The sequence below is a fragment of the Mytilinidion resinicola genome (assembly GCF_010093595.1).
Source record: "Mytilinidion resinicola strain CBS 304.34 unplaced genomic scaffold BDZ99scaffold_7, whole genome shotgun sequence".
Taxonomy (NCBI): Eukaryota; Fungi; Ascomycota; class Dothideomycetes; order Mytilinidiales; family Mytilinidiaceae; genus Mytilinidion; species Mytilinidion resinicola.
In genome coordinates this window covers 1,011,268-1,031,180 of record NW_022985443.1, presented here as the reverse complement: position 1 = coordinate 1,031,180, position 19,913 = coordinate 1,011,268, and the positions used below count along the sequence as shown (strand labels likewise).

The window sequence follows — 19,913 nt, the reverse complement described above, 5'->3', positions numbered from 1 at the left end:
TGCCTAAAAGAGTTAATGCCGCATTAGCTCCGAGACGTCTTGATATTGAGGTGGGGAACTGCGGCGGAGGAAGACGGAATCCGAAAAAACAGGTGTCAACGACTGATAGTAGCGGTGTCGGGAAATGATATCATGAGACTTGACAGGACATTCAGCTTCGCGCTCGCCTCACTCCCCCCCCATGGATACACGTATCGAACGGAAAGTTGTCTGATTCTGAGTATTGTACATTCCGTCCTGCTCAGTTATCGTACACATCGTCCCGAGGAACATCATCAAGCGGGAACTCATTCATCACACCAGAATGCCATGACTCATTGAATTTTCGTGACTGCCGTTACCGACTCCAAAGTCCGATGCAAAAAAGCCCAAGTGAACAGTGTCGCTTCCTTCCAAGCTAACACAACTTGGTTTTCCAACTTGTCTGACAAAAAGTGCTTTTTGGATCCTTCCAGGATTGGACATCCAGTGCAAAAATCGGCCCACATGCTGGTGGCACCGAGCGAACAAGAGCAATCATGATACAAGAAAAGAAATTAGGCGCTTAACGAACATCGACTGGCCGCGGCTCGAAAGGGTTGAGAGGATTTTGTCGGCGAAAACGAGTCTTCCGGTGTATCGAGAGTTTGGCAGGCGATCGTAGGCGAAGCGAGTGGTGGAGAGTTTAGTTGGGGCATGAAGCCTGGACGTGGCCCGGCTGCTTGCACTTGTAGCAGACGCGCTCATTGGAGGTCTCGGATGGGCAGTCGCGACTGAGATGACCGACTTCGCCGCCTATGGATTTGTGATTCAACGTTAGCAAGCTGATTTGATTTGAAAGTGTGACGTGTGGGCTTACAGTTGTAGCACTTCTGGCCTTGGGTGCAGTCGCGAGACATGTGGCCGTAGCCACCGCAAGAGTAGCAGGTCGTCTGTCGCTGTCCTCCGCCGTAGCCACCGGCTCCACCGCCATATCCTCCTCCGCCGTATCCGCCTGGGGCTCCGCCGTAGCTACCGCCGCCATTCTGAGTGCACGAACGGGCGATGTGACCGACTTTACCGCACTTGTAGCATTCTTGACCGGAGCTTCCCGCTCCTCCTCCGAAGCCTCCAGGGGCCGCTTCGGTCGGGCAGTCACGCGAGACGTGGCCGGTTTGGCCGCATCGGTAGCAGGTTTTCTCGGCCTGCGGCTGGGTACACTCGCGGCTCAGGTGGCCCTTCTCGCCACAGTTGTAACAAGTGGGGTTTCCCTTGGACGGGCAGTCGCGCGCTTGGTGGGTAGTGTCACCGCCTTAACACCATTAGTATTGCCCACCACAATGTGTAATTGCAACAAAGCTTCAGCGAGGTACAATAAACAAGCGCGAGTAAGCAAGAGTCCATGGAACCTCGAGGCCTTTGATATGCCGTGCATACAACAAAGGTTCTCGAAGTGGCATTTTCTCCAGGCCGCTGACTGGGAGACAAGCTCGAGGCGAAACAGACGGTGAACATGGGGTTGAGTCGAGATTGACAAGGGGGACGCTGAATCGAAGGTTGGGTGCGTGATACATGACTTTGAGGGCAAATGAAGATCATAGTCGATCGAATGTCTCGCGAGAAGAGGGCGGGCAAAGCACAATGCGAGAAAATCGAGGGCGGTCAGTACGTACAGTTGTAGCAACCGCGTCCTCCACCTGGGGCAGCACCGGCGTTGAAGTCCATGCTGTAGGTAGTTCCTGAATTGTTGTCAGTAAAACGGTCCGCGAGGAAAGCGCGACGCCCGACTTTGTCGGATGTCTACTGGGGACTCACGTGGGATGGGAGAACTGAAGGTGAAGTGATAGTTAAGAGACTGTTGATTGCTGTTAGCCAGACAGTTCACACTCGAGCGAGTGTTGTAAGGCGACTGCGGTGGCGGTGATGGCGATGGGCGGTAACAAAGTTGAGAGTCGGCTCTTGAGTTTTTTTGAGAAGTGCCCCGTCGGAAGCGCTAGTCCTAATGCGGCTAGCGAACCGCGGTTACTCCGGGAGTCGCCGCCAGGCCGCTGGCTTTGTTTGATGACGAGGGGCCACTGGAATGCCAGCAAATTCCTCTTAGAAGAGGCAGAAAAATGTCAAGATGCAAACAAGTGACTAATGTCTAATGGTGGTCAAGCTTGAAGGTATTGAGAAATGTAAAGTGAGGTTGAACGCGCCACATGCGCCTTTCCTTTCCTTGGTATTTCAGTGCAGCGGGAACATGCAGAAACTGTCTAGGGTTGCCCAGCGGTTTGGTCTGCATATTGTTCAACATATGTAGGGTCTCATTGCTTGCTCAAAAGATGATCTCGCTGAAAGCGAACTGCATACTCACTTGGTGCTTCTGGTGTGAGCGATAACAAAGAAGTCTTCAACTGGGGCTAAGTCTTCAACTGGGGGGTATCTAATGCTTGCTGGAGCTAGGATCATGTGAAATCATATACAACCAACGCTTGACTGCCTTGGCTCTTTTCCCGCAAAACGATGACATTTTCGTCATCGAATCCCACCCATCCACGGGTCACCGACATGCTCTCCATCTTATGCTCCAGGGCGAGGCCTAAGCCAAATCCTCGTTGCAGAATTGCATCAGATATAGCATCCAGATTTTGAGAAGACACGCCATTCTCAGGTCTGAGTCGCACGCTGAGCTCTCCAGTGACCAGCTTTCTCCTGGTTGCCGACGACGCCATTCCTCCTTCCAATTCCCATACGCGTAATTCATCCCCGTGGTTACTAACAGACACAGCCTTACCCCTGCCACCAACGTGAGCCCCAGAGACGGAGGAAGTGTGACCCCATAACCGGCTTCCGGGGCCAATCGATAGTGAAGAAGACGTGGATGTAACCAGATACAGCGTAAGGGTGTTGTCTGGATGAGACACCAGAAGATATGGGTGAGAATAGGATAGTGATGTAGGTTTAGCGTGCGCGTCCCGAGACCCAAAAGACGAGCCCTGAGCCGGAACGAGATTTGGGGAAGATGGCCGAGTTGACAGCGAGGAGAACGGGCCTGAGCGAGCGAGAGAATGGAAGTCATCGTTCGCGGCGGAGGCCAGTCGTGATTCGATCAACTCTCCATCGGATGTCAACCGCATCTCTTGAATGCCTACTGACCATCCGGAAAGGTATGTCGGCACAGAGTACGCTATAGAAGCTATTATACTGCCTGATGCTGGCCGGATGGTAAGTGACAGCGGTGGGCTGACAGTATGTGACCGGAGAGAGTGGAGCAATTGTGGTGGGTCAAGCAGATCCTGCACCAGGTCGTCCTTTTTTGCTTCTGGAAACTTGTACAACGAGAGCAGTTGCCCTTCCGTCATAGTAACGAGATACGGTGATGCGTACGCCACTGCCGATAGCATGCCATTCGATGACTGTGGGTGGTGATAGAGTTCGAGAAAACAGCCCGTGTGTACCTGAAGCTCGTAAACGGAGAAGTGGCCGTCCTCAAAACCGACCACAAGTCGGTGCCGATTCATAGACAACTCCTGCGTATCCACTGCTAAGGAGGTCGGGCTGCCGTTCGTTTGCGTCTCAAGCTCGACCGAGGCGATGAGCTTGCGGTCCTTCTTGGAGGACCAGGCTCGGAGTCCTGCAATTGAGTCCACTGTATACACAATTCCCTCATGCATGCTTACTATTAGCGGTGGTACCGGTGGCTTCTCCGTGACAGATATCTCCCGAACGGCACATTTCCCTTGCGACCAATTGTGGCGTAGTTTATATTGCCGTTTCCAGTTTGTCTCTTGGCCTCTCCGCACAAGATGCTCGTCGTCCAGCCACTTGGACAATTTCGAAGAGTAAAAAAGGTGATTGGAGGACATGCTGGGGTCTTTGATGCCTGGTAGACGAGACGCTCTGGGACGTACAAAGCGGTTGTAGTATACCGCCTTCCATAGTTGCGAATCACCCGCTATCCGCCGGAACTTGTGGGATAGCCTGTAGATGTTAGTGTCTGAAAATATGGTACATATGTGAGCAACCTACCTTTGACAAAGGCCCAAAGTCGACGTGGGAACGAAAGATAGAATGCGGAGGAGCAGTTCGTCGCTGAGTTGTGAAAGCCGGTCGACCGATTCGTGGCGTGGAACTTTGGGCGCTCGTCCTGAAGGGCCGCCCTCATCATATGCGCGTTTCACCATGGCGCTGGAGTTGGTGTAAACTTATAGAGGAGTGCCTTGGAGAAGTCGATGTCGCCGCGCGAGTGGCAGGGCGGACTTGGCAAATATCACGTGCCAACGGGTCGCCGTGCTTTTAGCTGCCTGCGAGCCATTTGCGCCCTCGACAACGATACAGAACACCACACTTCGACAGCTCGACGCGTTTTCTTATCTCTTGTAGCACGCCGGACATGCAATGGAGAAGCCGGCTGGGTGGTTCGAGAATCACAAGAACGCGGTATTGGCCGAGCAGGCACGCGTTCATGAGGTGGCGTTCAACAACCTAGAGGCAGAAATAGCGCGTCGTAAGTCGATCTTACTATACACACAACCCATGGAGTGAATTTCAACTCATATTTAGCTATCTAGGGGATGAAGAAAAGCAAAGCCTCATAGATCACATTTCTGAACTTGTTATCAAGAACGCCCAACTCCTTCAAGAAAACAACAGATTGAAAGACCAGTTACCTATTTTTCAACCTGAAGTAGTGCCCTCAAACGAAAAGAATGGCTCTAGTAGTAAGACTCAGGAAGGCGCCATAGCAGAAAAAGACAAGCCTGTTCCGTATGAGGACTATGCCAATCTCACCTCAAGGCTAGAGGAGCTCCGGACGCGAAACGTTACCACTGAAGAGACGTTGGAAAGTGCCATCGATGAAAACGAACGTCTCAGAGAGAAGGTCAAACTTTGGGACCACAAATTCCACAAGTTGAAAGACTCTTGTAAAGAATGGCAAGCTTACGGAGCCAAAATGAAGCGGATGTACGCCGAATTGAAAGCAAGCCCCAGTCAGAAGTCCAGCTTGCCCATTTTAGCTCCCGCCAACGGAGCAACGGTGATCTTAAACCCCTCAGTAACTACTTCACCCCCAACAGCTCCTTCGGACTGGACTAGCTCGCCAATACCGCATTTACCCTCGAATGCAGAGGATAGATTGTGCCCTCTCGATGAGCTTCCACAAGTCACTCTACTCAAAGAGGAAAGCCAGCAGCCGAACATTCCGACGTTGCCACATAGCACCGATGACCGGCCATCGGCTTCAAAGACGGAAACAATCCAAAGCCCTCTAACAGTGCCTGATGCAGCTCAAGCCAATCTTGCCAATACTTCCAAGGATGGTAGCTCTGCTAAGCGAACCCATGAGCTGCATCAATACATCAGCGCACATTGGAGAGAGGTCAAGGGCCGAGACCTTAAAGGTGCAAAGGAAATCGTTCGGCGGAGTGACCCTGAGATGGGAAGAAGGCTGGTCCTGGATCGGCTACCCTTGGAGAGCCTGGAGGAGCTGTATACGCATGTATGGGACGTTGTTAGAAGACGTACCTTGGACCTCCCGTTTAACACATCGAGCGCCGGAGAGCACACCGAGTCTGAAAAGGAGTCAATCCAGGACTCTTCGACAATCTTTGAGGAAATCCAGCACGGCGGTTCTTTAGAGACAAGCAAGGACCCTGGTATCGGTATCATGGATTTTGCATTCGACACATCGAGTGTTGCTGGACCGTTAGCACCCGAAAAGTTACCATCGAGTCAAACCACCCAGGATGATGCAGCCACTGAAGAAGGAATGGTTGTCATCCAGCCGATAGATCAAGCCGATGACGACGACCTGCCGGTTTTTGTATCTGCAAAGTCTCTAAAGCGAAAGAGGCGGGGGCCAGATACCGTGGAAGTCTTCAACGACAATCAAATTCGAAAGGGTGGATCTGCCACACCAATCCCCGTGAAGGATGAACTGCACAGTAGTCCACTAGCTCTTCTACGCTCACCGAGGAGATTAGATCGAACCGAGACGCTTGACCTCGATGAATTGGGTTTCAGAATCGCCACCCCCCGAAAACGGATATTGCACCCGCCCCTCAATCCTGGTGCTACGAAGGGGTCCATTCGATTACTAGCCCTCCAGAAACTCCGCCATGAACGATCTACCAGCGAACCAGCTGTCAAAGATGAGCCTCGTGGGGACTATCAACCTTACGTCAGACTATTTGAAACAACAGCAGCGCTGACATATCTAGACAATGTAGAAACAACTGCAGAGGACCGGGCGAACAGCGCACCTGCTGAATTTCAGCAATTAGAGCCCGCAACCACAACATCACGCGTCTTGAATACGCTGGATCCAAACACCAAGGTCCTCACTGAAAGCAGCGAGCAGGAGCCTCTTCGGAAGCGAAGGCGCAAAGCAATTGAGCAAGCTGCTAGGAACACCCCAACTAGCAAACGCAAAGTTGCTGATGATGGAAGAGAGCGTCTTGGTGTTACTGATCAACTAAGACGTTATGTTGGGCGTGATGGGACTCCGGCCAGACAGTCCGCGATTCGCCCTCTTATGCAGAATCCAACACCACCTACGACTGGAAAGTCTCGCTCTACTCGCGATAAATTGGTAGCTCAAGCGACTCCAACTACCAGATCCGCATTGAGCCATTTGTCGAAGTCACCCGCATCTCGTCCAGGTTCTCGAGCATCGAACATTGCTCTTCGTTCTCGTCCAGTCGAGCAGCTTACCCTAGACCACTTTAAGCCAAATCCAGCCTACAACCAAGGTCTCGACTATGCCTTTGTCGAGACCGTTCGTGGACGGGATGCTCGAAAATGTCTGCCAGGCTGCACGAATCCCGAATGCTGTGGCTCAGCTTTCCGAGCCCTCGCAATGGCTGCTCCAACCTTAGCGGCTCCGAGAGGCCTCTTCGACGTGGACGACGAAGCTGATGACGAAACGCGTTTGCTGCAAGACTACATGGGCGATGCATATGATGTGGCAAGGATTAGCCGTATGCCGACCGACGAAAAGGAAGAACTATTACTCCAGGCACGGACTCGTCTGCTAGCAGACAGGCATGGCAGACATAAGCAGGCTTATGAGCGAAGATCGACGCCGCCAGGCTTTTGGAGAACTGATTTTCCGACCACACAGGAGACAGAGAAGGATAGGGAAGAGGCGAGGAAGCTTGATAGGGCTAAGGTAGAAGAGCGATGGAGGGATGCGATGAGAGATGGCGGACGGTGGATCTTTAGGGATGAGTGAGTACTTTTTGCGGGCCGGAACCGGTCAGCTTTTCATCTTGGGAACTGCTGCATAGCGCACGGGAATAAAGCATGGGTTAGGGTTTCTGCTATTATGCTGCATTTTCAGGAGCGCGCATGGTGAGTGCGGGTCGCGTAGCGGGACTTAGGATTATGAGTGGGCTTCACAGTCAGGTTGACGTCGATGTCATGTCTGCATTTTACGCATATTATCTTTCAAAATTGCAAGATCCTTTCTCAACAGCCCCGTCTTCTTTTAATGAAGATTATTGGGAAGCAGGTTCGCATATCAGTCCCATGAAAGGCCCGCCGACAGAGTGCAACATCCACTGACTTGAATCTATTGAAGGGTTACTGAAATCGCTGTGGGAGAGCATCACGTGATAGTTATATGTTCTAACGGCTAGTATCTCGGTTTGAAGGTCTCTACTGCGAGCGAACGTCGTACAGTCTAGTCTCGTACCCGGGCCCAGGTGTCTTTCCACCTTTTCATTTTGGCCCCCATGCCAATGCACTGATAGGATGCATGTGGGACATCCTCGCGTTGGTCAACTCACCCCCAAACCTCACATCACGCGGGAACCCCGGCTCGATGCAGGCGTCCACAATTAGCTGGAAAAATCCCGGCATTCCTGGTTCGGCTCATCAGGATCGTCAAAATTGGTTTTCATACCCACCGCTGAGTATTCGTTGAACTCAATGTGGACCTCGTCATCGGGAGTCATAACCTTGTTGCAATACGCCTCGCTATCCCCAGGCCAAGCCCTTTTTACCCTTGGCCCAGTCGCTGCTGTTGTGGTGGTAGCATTCGAGGCCGGGATGGTTATCGCCAGGAAGTTTGAAATTAGGAAGTGCGAGGGAGGCTCGGAATGCTGCAATGGGCTGCCTGAGAGACTGGTCCCACTTCTAGACCTTCATCAGAGTAACATTGGCAACTAGCCTTGTTAGCAGTGGCATATTACTTGAAAAGCGGTTGGCATACTATTTATAATTCGCCATGGGATGCTGTAGAGAGTTCCAGACTGTCCTATCACAAAAAGGATGAACAAGGTAATGTTTACACCAACGCACTTCCCTTGTCCCGCATCACCTCCCTGACTGATGTGAAGCACTTTGCAGTTGAGCATTATGGACGGTTGTAAATGCGGTTACTACAAACATCATTGCTCCCGGGGAACCCCCTCGCTAGCTAACCGCATATATGGCCTCCCCGCCTTGGCTAATGCAGTCGGTTATATCGCGGCCTTTTGAGTTCCCTCTTACTACGCTTACACATATGTTTAACCTCCGTAACACAGCCCGGGAGGATGTGGATACTGTAGTTGTCGTTGTCGGCTTTGCTAATGGTAGGCATCGACCTCAAAGGTACAACATCCATTAGCAGTCATATTTCTAATCTGTATATCGTCACTTACTCCGGAGCAGGGCTTAGTTGCGGCACCGTCGTCACCCTCAACGCCAGGGGCCCCAGTCACTGAAACATATACGACGTTGCCTTCGGGCCAATGCTTACTTCCCGTGCATGAGTAGAGCTTGACTGTTTTGGGGAATATGGATGGAAATAGTTTTCTGCAGCTTTTCTGGTTTCCATTTCCAATAAACTCACCGCTTCTTGTTCCCAATCTTCCGCACTCTCTTAAATGATACATGGCCAATCGACCCCGGAGAGAGTACAACGAGTCCCTTCTTTGGTAAATTCTTGGCCCCCCATTGCAAGGTGTAACCAAGTTATTTCAAAGAGCGTTGACCAAGTTTGGACTAAAAAGTACTCTGGTCCCACAACTGCTTCACTCTCGGCCACCTCAGAGTGGGGATCAATCAATCAATCAACTTTGACGTCTCCAAGTTGATTGATTGCTTCGTTGAACAGGCTGTGATTGATTTGATTTGATTTGATTAATTTCTGAGATGCTCAAGTTGAGTTGATGAGATTGATACTTTTTGACCCCCAAGTTGAATTGATTGGTTTGATTGATAGATTGATTGATAAGTTGATTACTACTTAGGAGGTTTGATGCCAATTCGACGCCAGGAGCGTATAGATTGCAGAGCACTAAGTAACTCAGGCTTTATATTAAGGCGTCGTACGCCCAGGAGATCGCCAAGTTCGCTGAAAATTCTCTTATAATTAGCTAAGGAGGCTGGGATGGAGTAGATATCAAGGGCTAGCTGGCCTAGAATAGGATAGCGATCTCTTGTGATAACCTAGTACTAAATAGGGTCCTTCGCTAGTAGGTTGTCCTGTTTTAGAGTTGGCTCGCGCTTCCACCTCTTGTACTTGTTGTTAACAGTTTCCTCTATCTCCTGCTTGCCCTCCTCTATAGAGTTCCTAAGGAAGTCTGCTCGGTTGTTTGTAGGGCTTGTTCAACGGCGTTTTGCAGGCCTTATATTAGGAGACAAGGTAGGAGATGCTGCGCCAGCAGCCTTTGCAGCCACCTTATCCTTATATGCCTGCCACAGCAGCTAGAAGGAGCTATAGCTATTTAAAAGCCAGTTCTTATATAGATGTGGCCTATCGCGCTTTATATTATAATCCTTTAGCACCTTCTATAGCCCCTTAAGCGCGTGTTTATATACTAGATAAAGTATTATAGCTGCAAAATAGATAGGGGTGTTTTCTATTTTCCTGTAGTAATCTATAAGCTTTTTATAGGCAGTATTAATATTAATAACTAAGTAATTTTTAGGTATATTTAGATTTTTATAGTTAATAGCCTTAAGCCTCTCCTTCTGCTCCTTAAGGGCTAAGAGTAGCTATTTAAATATAATAAGAACTTCCTAAATAGCTCTATAGCTACTAGCTAAACCTCTGCCTTATAGCTATATTATTGCATTTTTAAATAGCTTAAGCAGCTGCTTATACTCTATAATTATTGCCTAATTACCTGTGTTTAGCCCTTGCTCCTTAATAAAGCACTGCGGTTTCTCCTTTTTTATATTCTTGCGCTGAGATACTGCTTTAATATTATATTCCTTAAGCTTTATATATATATATGCGTTAAAAAGGCCTTAGAGCTTATAGGCGCGCTTAAAGTAATTATAGTAAGAGTTCTACTAAGTTCTAATAGGCTTAATAAGCTTCTTTAGTTTATAAGATTTATTATAGCGCTTTAAGTCCTCTGCCTATAGCTTAATAAATAGCTCTTAGGCTTATAGAAAGGCGCTAATAGATAATATAATATTAAATAGCACCCTAATAGGCCCGGCTTTCCTTTACTTTACTATTAGTAGTTTTTTTTTCTATATTACTATTAGTATAATATAGAATAGTAATAAAATTAGAGATATAATTTTACCTATATATTTATATCTATACTTTTAAATACCTTCTTATCCTTACCCTATATAATTGCTTAGGCAGCTAAGTTAAGAATATAGCAGGTATAGTATAACTAATACTAGGAGATACTAAACTTAAACTTATCGGCTATTGCTATTAAAGCAGTATTATTATTTATAGTATTATTAAGTATAAAGTAGCTAAGGCGCTTAGTATTAATTTTAAACAATTATAATATTAAGCTAACTATTTCTGTAATATTCTTGCCTAAGTGCTGGCCTAGAAAAATAGGCAGGCCTAATAAGTAGTCCTCTAGCCGGCTATTCTTATTTAGATAATATATATATATCCTAGTAAGTGCACGCTTATTGCTAACTAAAGTCTAATTATTAAATAATATATAGATAAGGCTAGTTGCCTACTAGAGGTGTTTAATTACAGCGGGTATATAGGAATTATACTTAGCTATAATAGATTTTTAGAGTGTATAATAGGTCTTCTATAGGCTTAATTTAGTAATAGGTCTAGCAGCAGCAATTATGCTGCGGAAGGCAGGCTTCTTAATAATGCGTAAAGCCTGATTATTATTAGCAACCTAGTATTAAACAGCGCGTAGAAACTTCGCCCGATTAAAGCTGTCCGCTAGCTTGTTGGCCACGTCCTGTGGAACATTAATGCCCTGGAACTGCATTATCGCCAATACTAATGTCTGGTTTAGAGTAGAGAAGTTAATCTGGCCATCTTTATTAACCTTGTGGCCACGCTGTTGCCGCCTTAGGTGAGCTATAGCTAACAAAGTAGCCTTCTTAACGTTGAACTCGCCGCTAGGTATTCTGTATATGTGGCAGTACTTGCAGAGCCAGAACTTCTGGCGCTGCTTTCAATGGTAAACAGGCCAACCGTACGCGTAAATCCAGCTTGCTTTTGACGGTTGTAAGGTTTTGTAAGGCCTTCTCTGCAGATGCGGTACCCGTAGCCAATTAAGGTTCTCATATAGGTTGTCGTTGTCAACGTCGTCGTTGTTCGTGGCAGGTGTTTCGACGTGTTCATTCGTGTTGACTTCGGCGCGCATAGAATTAACCTTACGGGGAGGTTTCTTTCGATTTGCGCGTGCGATAACTTCCTGCTGTACGTTCTGAAGGTTCTGATTCATTGCTGGGTGCGATATTGTACAGAGGTGGTATGGTGTTGGACGCGTTGATGTGAGTTAGGATGAAAATCAGGGTTAGGAGACTGCTTAGTAAGCACTTCTGCTAGGTGGGCTCTCTATAGGATACTCTATCTACGCTCCGCAAATAGGAATCAATCAAACCAATCAAATCAATCAATTTGATGCCTTGAAGTTGATTTGATTGATAAAATCCACCTCTTCGGATTGATTGATTGATTTGGTTGAACCAAATCAAATCAATCAATCTATCAACTTAAGTTGATTGTTCCCCACTCTGGTTGTGGCATGCAGCATGCTACAAGATCGTCCATATAGAAGAATACAATCAGGTGTTAATTAACAAACAGGCATGGCACGCCGGGCACCTCTTTAAGCCCCAATTCCCGCAGCGTTTTCAATTAATCGTTTAGCTATAGCAGGGGGGAACGGCGGAGGCCGTAGAGGCCTTTATTTACACGCAGCAGGTAGCTCTTACGGCGGAAACCGTCGGGGTAGTAGATATATACTTCTTCGTCTAGCTCTAGGTTTGTAAAGGCCAACACAGCGTCAGCCTGCCAGGTATCAAGATTAGCTGCACAGATGATAGCTGCACAGGCCCGAAAGGTCTTTCCGGCCAACGTAGCTGCATAGGTGTCTAGCTCTGTAGGCTGTTGGAGGTCGCCGCGCACGCATAGGCGTGCTTTATGGCGCATAAGGAAGCCGTTTTCATCAAATTTGTATGTAAATACCCAGGTGACCGGCACAGCTAGGGCCTTTATTTCTGGCGTCTCTTCTACAGCTGTAAAGCTACCGCGTTCCACCAAGCCGTCGAGTTCTTTAATAGCGGCTGCCATAAACCCCTGGCGCTCGGGGTGCTGCAGTAGCTGCTTCCAGTTTCTAGGTGGCTCTGGAAGGGATTCTCGATAGCTGCCTCCGGTAACGCCTGCGGCAAAAGCAGCATGCAAAGTAGGTAGGCGTTTGTCTAGAGCTTCGGCTTATACAATTGCTGTATACAAGGCTGCACGGGGTTTGGCCGGCTTGCGGTCACGGGTAGGCCTTAAGGAAGCTGCCGTGGTAGCCACTACAGAGGCCGTTGGTGAGGCCGTTGGTGAGGCCGTAGGCGATGCCGTAGCAGAGGCTGTAGGCGATGCCGTAGCAGAGGCCGTAGGCGATGCCGTAGCAGAGGCCGTAGGCGATACCGTAGCAGAGGTCGTAGGCGATGCCGTAGGAAGACGGCTAGGTAACGGCGTAGGATTTGGCGTAGGCAAGGCAGGCTCCGAACGGCCATTGCTGGAGCAGTCGTCGTTGTTTGAGCTCGGCGAGCCGGGCGGCTGCTGCTGCTGTGCAGGCGGCTGCTGCTGTGCAGGCGGCTGCTGCTGTTGCTCTGCACGGGGTTGTACTTCAATTTTGTCGAATAGGGGGTCGTCAGAATCGTCATCCTCTATTACCCGGTAGGTTCGTGCAACGGGCGGCTTTAAGAGGCTTCCTACGTTTAGGACGTGCTTTACCTATTAAATTAGTAGTTGCATAGCCAGATCTTCCAATAGGGGGTTATAAAATAGCGTTTCGTCAAACGTAACGTCCCGTGCCCTAATAACCTCATCCTTGCTTGGCACCTATATTCTATAGATGTTGGCCGATTCGTAGCCAACAAGATAGCCAACAATTGCTCGGGGTGTTGTTTTCGGCGTTTTTGGTAGCTTTTTCAACATCGGATATGCTCTGCATCCGTACACGCGTAGATGCTGCACGCTGGGGTCTATCGGCCTGCCAGTTGCAGCCTGCAAGGCTGTAATTGGAGTTTTCCAACCTAGCGCTTCGGTGGGCGTCCTATTAAGCAAATAGGCGGCTGTTTTATATGCTTCCGGCCATAGATTTATAGGCAATTGGCTTTCCTCTCGTATGCAACGGGCTTTTTCAATAATAATTCCGCCAGAGCGCTCTGCTCCACCATTCTGTGTAGCATTGTAGGCCGTAGATTAATTGAATTTAATGCCCTTGCTGCGGTGCCATGCCCCAAATTCGTTGCCGAGCGATCGTTCTCCATCGGTTTGTAGCGTACGTACAGTAACATTCCATTGCTTTTCAATAAGGGCAACTTCGTCCATAACGATTTGGGTCAGATTAGCCATGCTACCGAATATTCGGCACGTGTGTGCTTTCGTATACGGGCAGAAGAAGTGGACAGCGTAGCTGTTGTCGTTGTAGCTATGTTCTTTATATATAACGTCGAATTATACAAGTTCAAATGGCCTGGAGGGCTTTAAAACAGGTACACGGGAGATTTGTTGCTTAGCTTTGCTCAGGGCGCATTTAGAGCATTCGGAGATAGTAGGGCCAATAAGTTCCACTCTGCTTTCTAGTGCATCTTTGACAACAGCAGCAGTTAGATGCTGCAGGGCCCGGGGGCCGGCGTGGCCTAGGCGGCGATGCCATAGTAGGCCGAGAGCTGTAACAGACTGCTAGAGCTCGATTGGACGAGCTAAGTATGGCCCGCGTTGTGGAGGTCGTGCAAAACGGCTCTGGTGCGTTAGGAATGCAGTGAGGTCAATCTTTGGACGATTTGCTACAACAGCGGCCGGTGTAGGCTTTGATAGAGAATCCCCTTAGTGGGCAGCCGTTGGCTGTCGTACATTCGGAGAGTTCGAAGGCTGCACGGCCTGCTGCATGGCCAGCTTCACGGCCTGCTGCGTGGCCATCTGCGTGGCCGGCTGCACGGCCTGCTGCACGGCCTGCTGCACGGCCTGCTGCACGGCCTGCTGCGTGGCCGGCTGCATAGCCGTATGCATGGCCGTCTGCTTGGCCGGCTGCTTGGCCGGCTGCTTGGCCGTATGCACAGCCGTATGCATAGCCGTCTGCTTGGCCGGCTGCCATGGTGTTGAGTTTGTTGGATTTGAATCGGCTTCGTGAAATTCGATAAGATTCTGTCCGTCTCGTTGCTCGATGCGGGCCCAAACAACTTCTCGTCCGTATTGCAAATTGTACAAATAGTTTTTCTCGTTGTGCCAAAACACCCCTTTTTCGTTAAGCTTGCTAAGGGAGACCACGCTGCAGTGGAATCCTGGAATATACGCGGCCCCCGATAGTAGGGCAAAATGACCACCGTTGGGGCCTTATAGCGAAATCTTAGCTGTTCCATAGCCAGCAATTGATACCATCGAGCTGCCGGCGTAGTAAGCATCATTTAATGGCATTAGATCGCCAACAAACCGGCTTTGGTGGTTGAAAATATGCGTAGTTGCTGCACAGTCAAGAAGCACGCTGTTGCGTAGGCTGTAGGTAGACAAATGGAATACTCCGTGCGGAACAATAGCGATTGTGAAGCAAGAAACTGATCCAGTATTAGGCCCTCCGGCCTCGGCTATTTCCTGCAGCTTTTGAACTATCGCCTGCTGTTTTTCGGGTCGATTCTTGAGGTTTCCTTGAGCTTGGCTGCTACAGCTGGGTTGCTTTTCCATCCGTTTGGCCGTTTATTCTCACAGATATATAGGCAATTTCGGAAGAAGTAGTATTCTTCGCAGATGCATTCTGGGAGCATATTTTTAGCTTTGGAGGCTGTTGTGGAGGCCGTTATAGCGGCTGGCGTGGATGCCGTTGTAGCGGCCTGCGTGGCTGCCGGCGTGCTTGGTGGCTTCAATTCCACGCCGTTGAGTGTTGTTGCAAATGCAGAATGGCTGGTAATTTTGCCTGCAATAGCTAGAGCCTCCCGTCTTTGGTCACGGAATAAATCAACCAGTTCCTGAAGCGGTGGAGCATTCTCAGCCCTAGCCATGCGGCGGTGCATTTCGTTGCGCCAGTATATCGAAAATTCGGGATTCTTTGGCTGAATAGAGAGCAGGAAGTCGAGTTGTGGACGATTGTCGGCGGCTTCAGGCAGTTGATATTCTTCGCATTCTCTGTAGAGAACTGTCCATTCCTGTAGCCATCGTTCAATATTTGAATCCTTTGGAAACTTTTGCTGCTGCTGCCATAGCGTGCGGAGTTCGTAGCGGCGTAGCTAATTAGATGGAGCCACCTGATTCTTGAGGCTAATCAGCATTTCGTGCACAGTCTTGGCCTTGTTGATGAATAGTATGTAGTGCGATGCGACCGTTTCAACAATATGGACTCGGAGTTTGTTGATGGCATCGATTTTGGCGTCATAGCGATCTTCCTCCTTCTTAGCATCCTCTTGGGCTTATTTCCAATCTAATTTGGCCGCCGGGGTCCATGTTTCCGCGCTGCTTGCTGCTGCCGGTAGTGCAGGCCGGCCAGGCTTATTCAGTTTCGTGGAATCATCAGAAAATGGCTTGTTGGGGTTGACATATTCCCATACATTGCCGGAGTAGGCCTTTGTTTCGACGGTGAAGAACCAGTGCTTCCAGTCGGCAGGGGAGGATAGAACAATCCTTTCAACAGAGGTGGAAGTAGATGGCATATTGGTGAGAGAACACGGGCTGTTGTGTAGTCGATTCGGCTGTGGCGTTTTTGTGGCGTTGTGACTGACTCAACACCAAAAAGGTTCAAAAAGCAATAACAACAACAACAGGGCAGGGAGGAAGGCAGATCCTGATAAGTATCCGGGCTCATAACACTCAGGTTGCAAATTGACGTGAACTCTGTCTTATTTCGGGGGCCCGAAGGCCAAACTATATACTACGTAGGAAGTGACTGTACGCGTAGGCAGAAGCACTAATTAGAGACAGCAGTAGGCACGGTAGGCACGGTAGGCCACCGTACCCCAACCCCTCTCTGTAGAAGTTGTAACTGGCTAGGCATGTAGGCAGCTACTATGCCAGCAACTCCAAGTGAACTGGGAAACGTGTCTGCGAGGGTCCTACGCTGAAGTGCACGAACTTTGATGATCTACCATCGCACGGCGTGTTAGTACTGGCCCGTAAGGAGGACGTCACAGATAGCCGGCGAATGATCTCTACGAAGGGGGTATCTACGTACCTCGCTAGTGCATTCGACCCTTCTCCAGCAGTGCTACTACCATTTTTCTCACTTGGAGGTGTTTCACTCCTTTTATCTCTCGATCCCTCGGCAGTGCGTTCTGCAACGCCTTTGGGCCCGTTCGGAGATACTTCCTCCGCTTTCCTTTTTAGTTCTGCGGACTTCTTCGGCGACGACGGCCCTGGGGTTGACGACATTGTGTTGACGACTAGATGAGATGCAATTCTAAGAGACGTTCTTCGAACTTTAAATGATTCTCTGAGATATCGACCGGCTCTCGGTGGAGCAATGGCCTCTTATACTTACTTCTATGGCTTTTTCAATGGAACAAAAAGGTCACGAGGTGGCCGTGCTTGCTATCTGCCAACCAAAGCATATCGATTAGACATTCACATGACCCGAAGCAAATTCTCTTGCAGCATAGGGCAGTTTGATTCAGCTATTTGACCAGGTCACACTCGTCTAGCGTACTGACGCGGAACAGGGCGAGCCTCGCGAGCAACAAAGCACTCGCGTCATGTAAGATCTAATCTCCACGGCTTCCGACCGAACAGTTCATACGGAAGATGGATCATTTTCTTCTGTATCCCAAATTCTCTTCCACTTGAATAAATTTTTCAGAATCTTCTCTCGTCTTTCTTCACATTCCTTCATCCGGTCTTTCCCCTCCTGGCCAGCTTTTACATGCTCGTGGTAGTAGCAGTTATTGAAGAAATAAGGAAACCATTCCGGCTTGTTAAAACGTTGGAGGGCTTGTTCTCTTGCGTAAGCCCCTCTATGAAAGGCTACCACCATTTCTAAGAGCAAGTCTTTTGGCAAGTCTTGTATGTGGTCGCGTAAATCAACGTCTTCAATATCAAGGGATCCACACCTCCATGCTACCTGTGTCAAGATAATTTTGACAAACGGTGACTTAGGCAGAAGCTTTGTATTCACAATCGTAGGGAGCAAATGATAGCAGAAGGTACCAGTGCTTACAAGTCTTCCAGTCCAACATCTCCATTCCATCTTGTTGATAATAGCTTTGCATAGACCTGGCACATCGTATTCGTCGGCAAAGATGTATAAGTCGCGGAGAATGATTAAGTCCTCCTTCCATTTATCTTCCAGGTCTTTCGAGAGCGTGGGGACCACTTCCTCTTCACGATCATGATCTTTATCTGGCTCGTCCTCGCCCTCTGTGTCCTCAAAGCTGCCAGTTGATCCAGGGACGCTGTCAGTCTCATCGTTTTCGTCTTGCTCTTCCCGTGAAATGAGCAGCTTCCCCGTTTGCATCCAATTTGCGAAGATCTCAAATGTTTCGACAGACACATCGTCAGGATTCCTGACCTCTCCAGTTTGCGACTCTCTCCACGGCCCGTTCAAAGTTTTGTCGTAGTACCGGGAGGCCTTACACAGTCTCCATTTCGGAATATAGAATCGCTTCTTTCCAACGACCAATTTGACACACTCGAAATCTTGTGAGGATTTACTGCTATACAAGAAGTTAGAATCAGTTGCGCATGAGAGCCCCGATGGCCTGGCTAACAAAGGATCTATATGAAGGGCATCTTCACCTACCCCGCCGGCGCGTTTGACTCGTCTCTAGAAGCGCTGTCCACATTGTCTCTGTTCTTACTCGGTGGTGTTTGACTCGGTTTCCTTTCGGATCCTTCCCCAATGCTTTCCGCCTCGTCCTTTTTCCCACTCGGTGCAGTTTTGTTTCCTTTTCCTTTCCCTTTCGATCCTTCGGCAATGCGTTTTGTATTTCCCTTCGGTCCGTTTGGTGATATCTTCTCAGCTCTTCTTTTTGTTTCTCCGGACTTCTTTTTCGGCGTGTTTGACGACATTTTGGGAGTCAATGAGTGAGACGCCAATCTCGAAGAGGTCGTTCGAAGTAAAAGCGCTTCTCTGTGGTGCTAGAAGTCATTCAGCGGAGGGGTCACATAGTTATACCCGATTTCACGGTCTTTGAAAGCGACAAATCGGGCACAAGGAAGCCGTGGTTGTTACAAAACCGTGGTTGCTATCTTTCAGCCAAAGCGTAGTCGAATAGACAGTTGAATGACCTCAAGCAAATTGTTTTGCAGCATGATGAAGTTTGATGTAATCACTGGACTAGCTCACCTGAGCTCTCCTGGCTAAAACTATCTCTAAACGTCTAGACCTACGAGCCACCCTCTCGCTTCTCGCGACAAAGTCTCTTGTCTTCATCGCTATTGTGTTGATGAAAAGTGCATGCGCTTTTCCTTGCAAAGCTCTGCGCCTCTTCAGGCTCGATCAACTTCCCAAACTGCACCATTCTCCGCTGATTCCTCTAATGCAACTACAGTAGCAATCTGGTGATTCTGGTGATTCTGGCCAAGACATCTCCATCCACCTTATTCAGCGCCTTCTGGTCTAGGGGATTAAGATCGCATCCAGCAAGATAATACTCCTCGAGCAACTCCCAGAGCTGCGGATATACAGGCCGAATCCCCTCATTCTCTACTAACTCCTCTAGGCCGATGCTGTTCGTAGCGTTTGCAGGGTAAGTCTTCATGAGGTAATCCGCGACTGCGTTCTGGAAGCTCCGCATATCGTAATGATGCGCAAACTTATAGACATGGAGGCTCCTCCGGAAAATCTCACTGAACTCGACTTGTTCGTCTTTCGCTGTGACCGAGACCTGCTGTTTCGCCGGATCAAGCCAGTTCTGGACGACGGTGAGAAGCTTGAAGTCTTTCGTGTTCTTCTTGGCGTCCTTGTTGGCTGTCTCAAGGTCGTTTATGGTGCCCTCGACTTCGCCTATGCTCGTAGCGTTTTCCAAGAGTTTGAAGAATGGGGATTGGGTTTGAAGTTCCTCTCGATTAAGGCGGAACTCGTTGCGGTCACCGTTGTGCGTGTACTTGACGATGAAAGCGTTTCGGCCGATGCAATCAGTGAATTTCTTCTTTTTGGGTGGGGTTTGGCGCTTTGGTCCCATGATTTCGTGTGTGAAGGATGTGGTGACTGGAAGAGGGCTTGCTCTTACTAAAGTAGTCAGCGGGCATGAGGTCAGTTTGTGGTTCGATTTTCCATAGAAAAGTTAGCGGCATAGGATCTAAAGAATTGCCGTGCAACCGGAAATATCTCGAACCGTCGACCTAGATTTGTAGCCTGATAATGGCTCTAGGACATACAGGACTAGGACGTGAGTTTCTGCTATTTTCTCCGTTCCCATCTGAATACCTCCAACACATTTTGGTAGATCAGAGGAAGCGTATTGTACCCCTTTTGAACGATTCGTAAGCTTGTCAGCCCGCCTCAGACGGTGTCGCCTGCGAGTACGAGTAGTGAGGAAAGGCCACTTACTACAAATTTAGGTAGTGTACCAGGCCACCCCACGTAGCAGTGCTAGTAACCCAGTGTGCACAA

General features: G+C 49.0%; 7 protein-coding genes across 7 annotated transcripts; 2 read left to right on the top strand and 5 right to left on the bottom strand.

Moving 5' to 3' along the window:
* The first annotated feature begins 327 nt into the window (after positions 1-327).
* On the top strand, positions 328-1,676 carry BDZ99DRAFT_461684 (uncharacterized protein). The gene is made up of 2 exons (XM_033719676.1): positions 328-774; positions 839-1,676. Exons 1-2 carry the CDS (start codon positions 758-760, stop codon positions 1,467-1,469), a joined length of 648 nt encoding a protein of 215 aa, XP_033578644.1. The 5' UTR covers positions 328-757; the 3' UTR covers positions 1,470-1,676.
* Positions 1,677-2,169: 493 nt separating this feature from the next.
* BDZ99DRAFT_508015 (F-box domain-containing protein) lies at positions 2,170-4,145 on the bottom strand. Its single transcript, XM_033724291.1, has 2 exons — positions 3,970-4,145; positions 2,170-3,921 (listed from the first exon to the last, which is right to left on the bottom strand). Exons 1-2 carry the CDS (start codon positions 4,122-4,124, stop codon positions 2,406-2,408), a joined length of 1,671 nt encoding a protein of 556 aa, XP_033578643.1. The 5' UTR covers positions 4,125-4,145; the 3' UTR covers positions 2,170-2,405.
* A 193-nt stretch (positions 4,146-4,338) lies between these two features.
* Positions 4,339-7,447, top strand: BDZ99DRAFT_569661 (SAE2-domain-containing protein; the record flags this gene model as incomplete). The annotated part of the gene is made up of 2 exons (XM_033727910.1): positions 4,339-4,447; positions 4,512-7,447. The coding sequence occupies 2 exons, from the start codon at positions 4,339-4,341 to the stop codon at positions 7,172-7,174; spliced, it is 2,772 nt and encodes a 923-aa protein (XP_033578642.1). The 3' UTR covers positions 7,175-7,447.
* A 7,501-nt stretch (positions 7,448-14,948) lies between these two features.
* BDZ99DRAFT_559966 (uncharacterized protein) lies at positions 14,949-15,765 on the bottom strand. Its single transcript, XM_033727273.1, has one exon. The coding sequence runs from the start codon at positions 15,385-15,387 to the stop codon at positions 14,986-14,988; it is 402 nt and encodes a 133-aa protein (XP_033578641.1). The 5' UTR covers positions 15,388-15,765; the 3' UTR covers positions 14,949-14,985.
* On the bottom strand, positions 15,740-16,192 carry BDZ99DRAFT_461680 (uncharacterized protein; the record flags this gene model as incomplete). The annotated part of the gene is made up of 1 exon (XM_033719675.1): positions 15,740-16,192. A coding segment is annotated over exon 1 (229 nt), but the record flags the coding sequence as incomplete, so codon positions are not given.
* Positions 16,193-17,218: 1,026 nt separating this feature from the next.
* On the bottom strand, positions 17,219-18,367 carry BDZ99DRAFT_497355 (uncharacterized protein; the record flags this gene model as incomplete). The annotated part of the gene is made up of 3 exons (XM_033723506.1): positions 17,219-17,323; positions 17,517-18,012; positions 18,099-18,367. 3 exons carry the CDS (start codon positions 18,365-18,367, stop codon positions 17,219-17,221), a joined length of 870 nt encoding a protein of 289 aa, XP_033578639.1.
* A 476-nt stretch (positions 18,368-18,843) lies between these two features.
* On the bottom strand, positions 18,844-19,482 carry BDZ99DRAFT_475199 (uncharacterized protein; the record flags this gene model as incomplete). The annotated part of the gene is made up of 1 exon (XM_033721965.1): positions 18,844-19,482. The coding sequence occupies one exon, from the start codon at positions 19,480-19,482 to the stop codon at positions 18,844-18,846; it is 639 nt and encodes a 212-aa protein (XP_033578638.1).
* Positions 19,483-19,913: the final 431 nt, after the last annotated feature.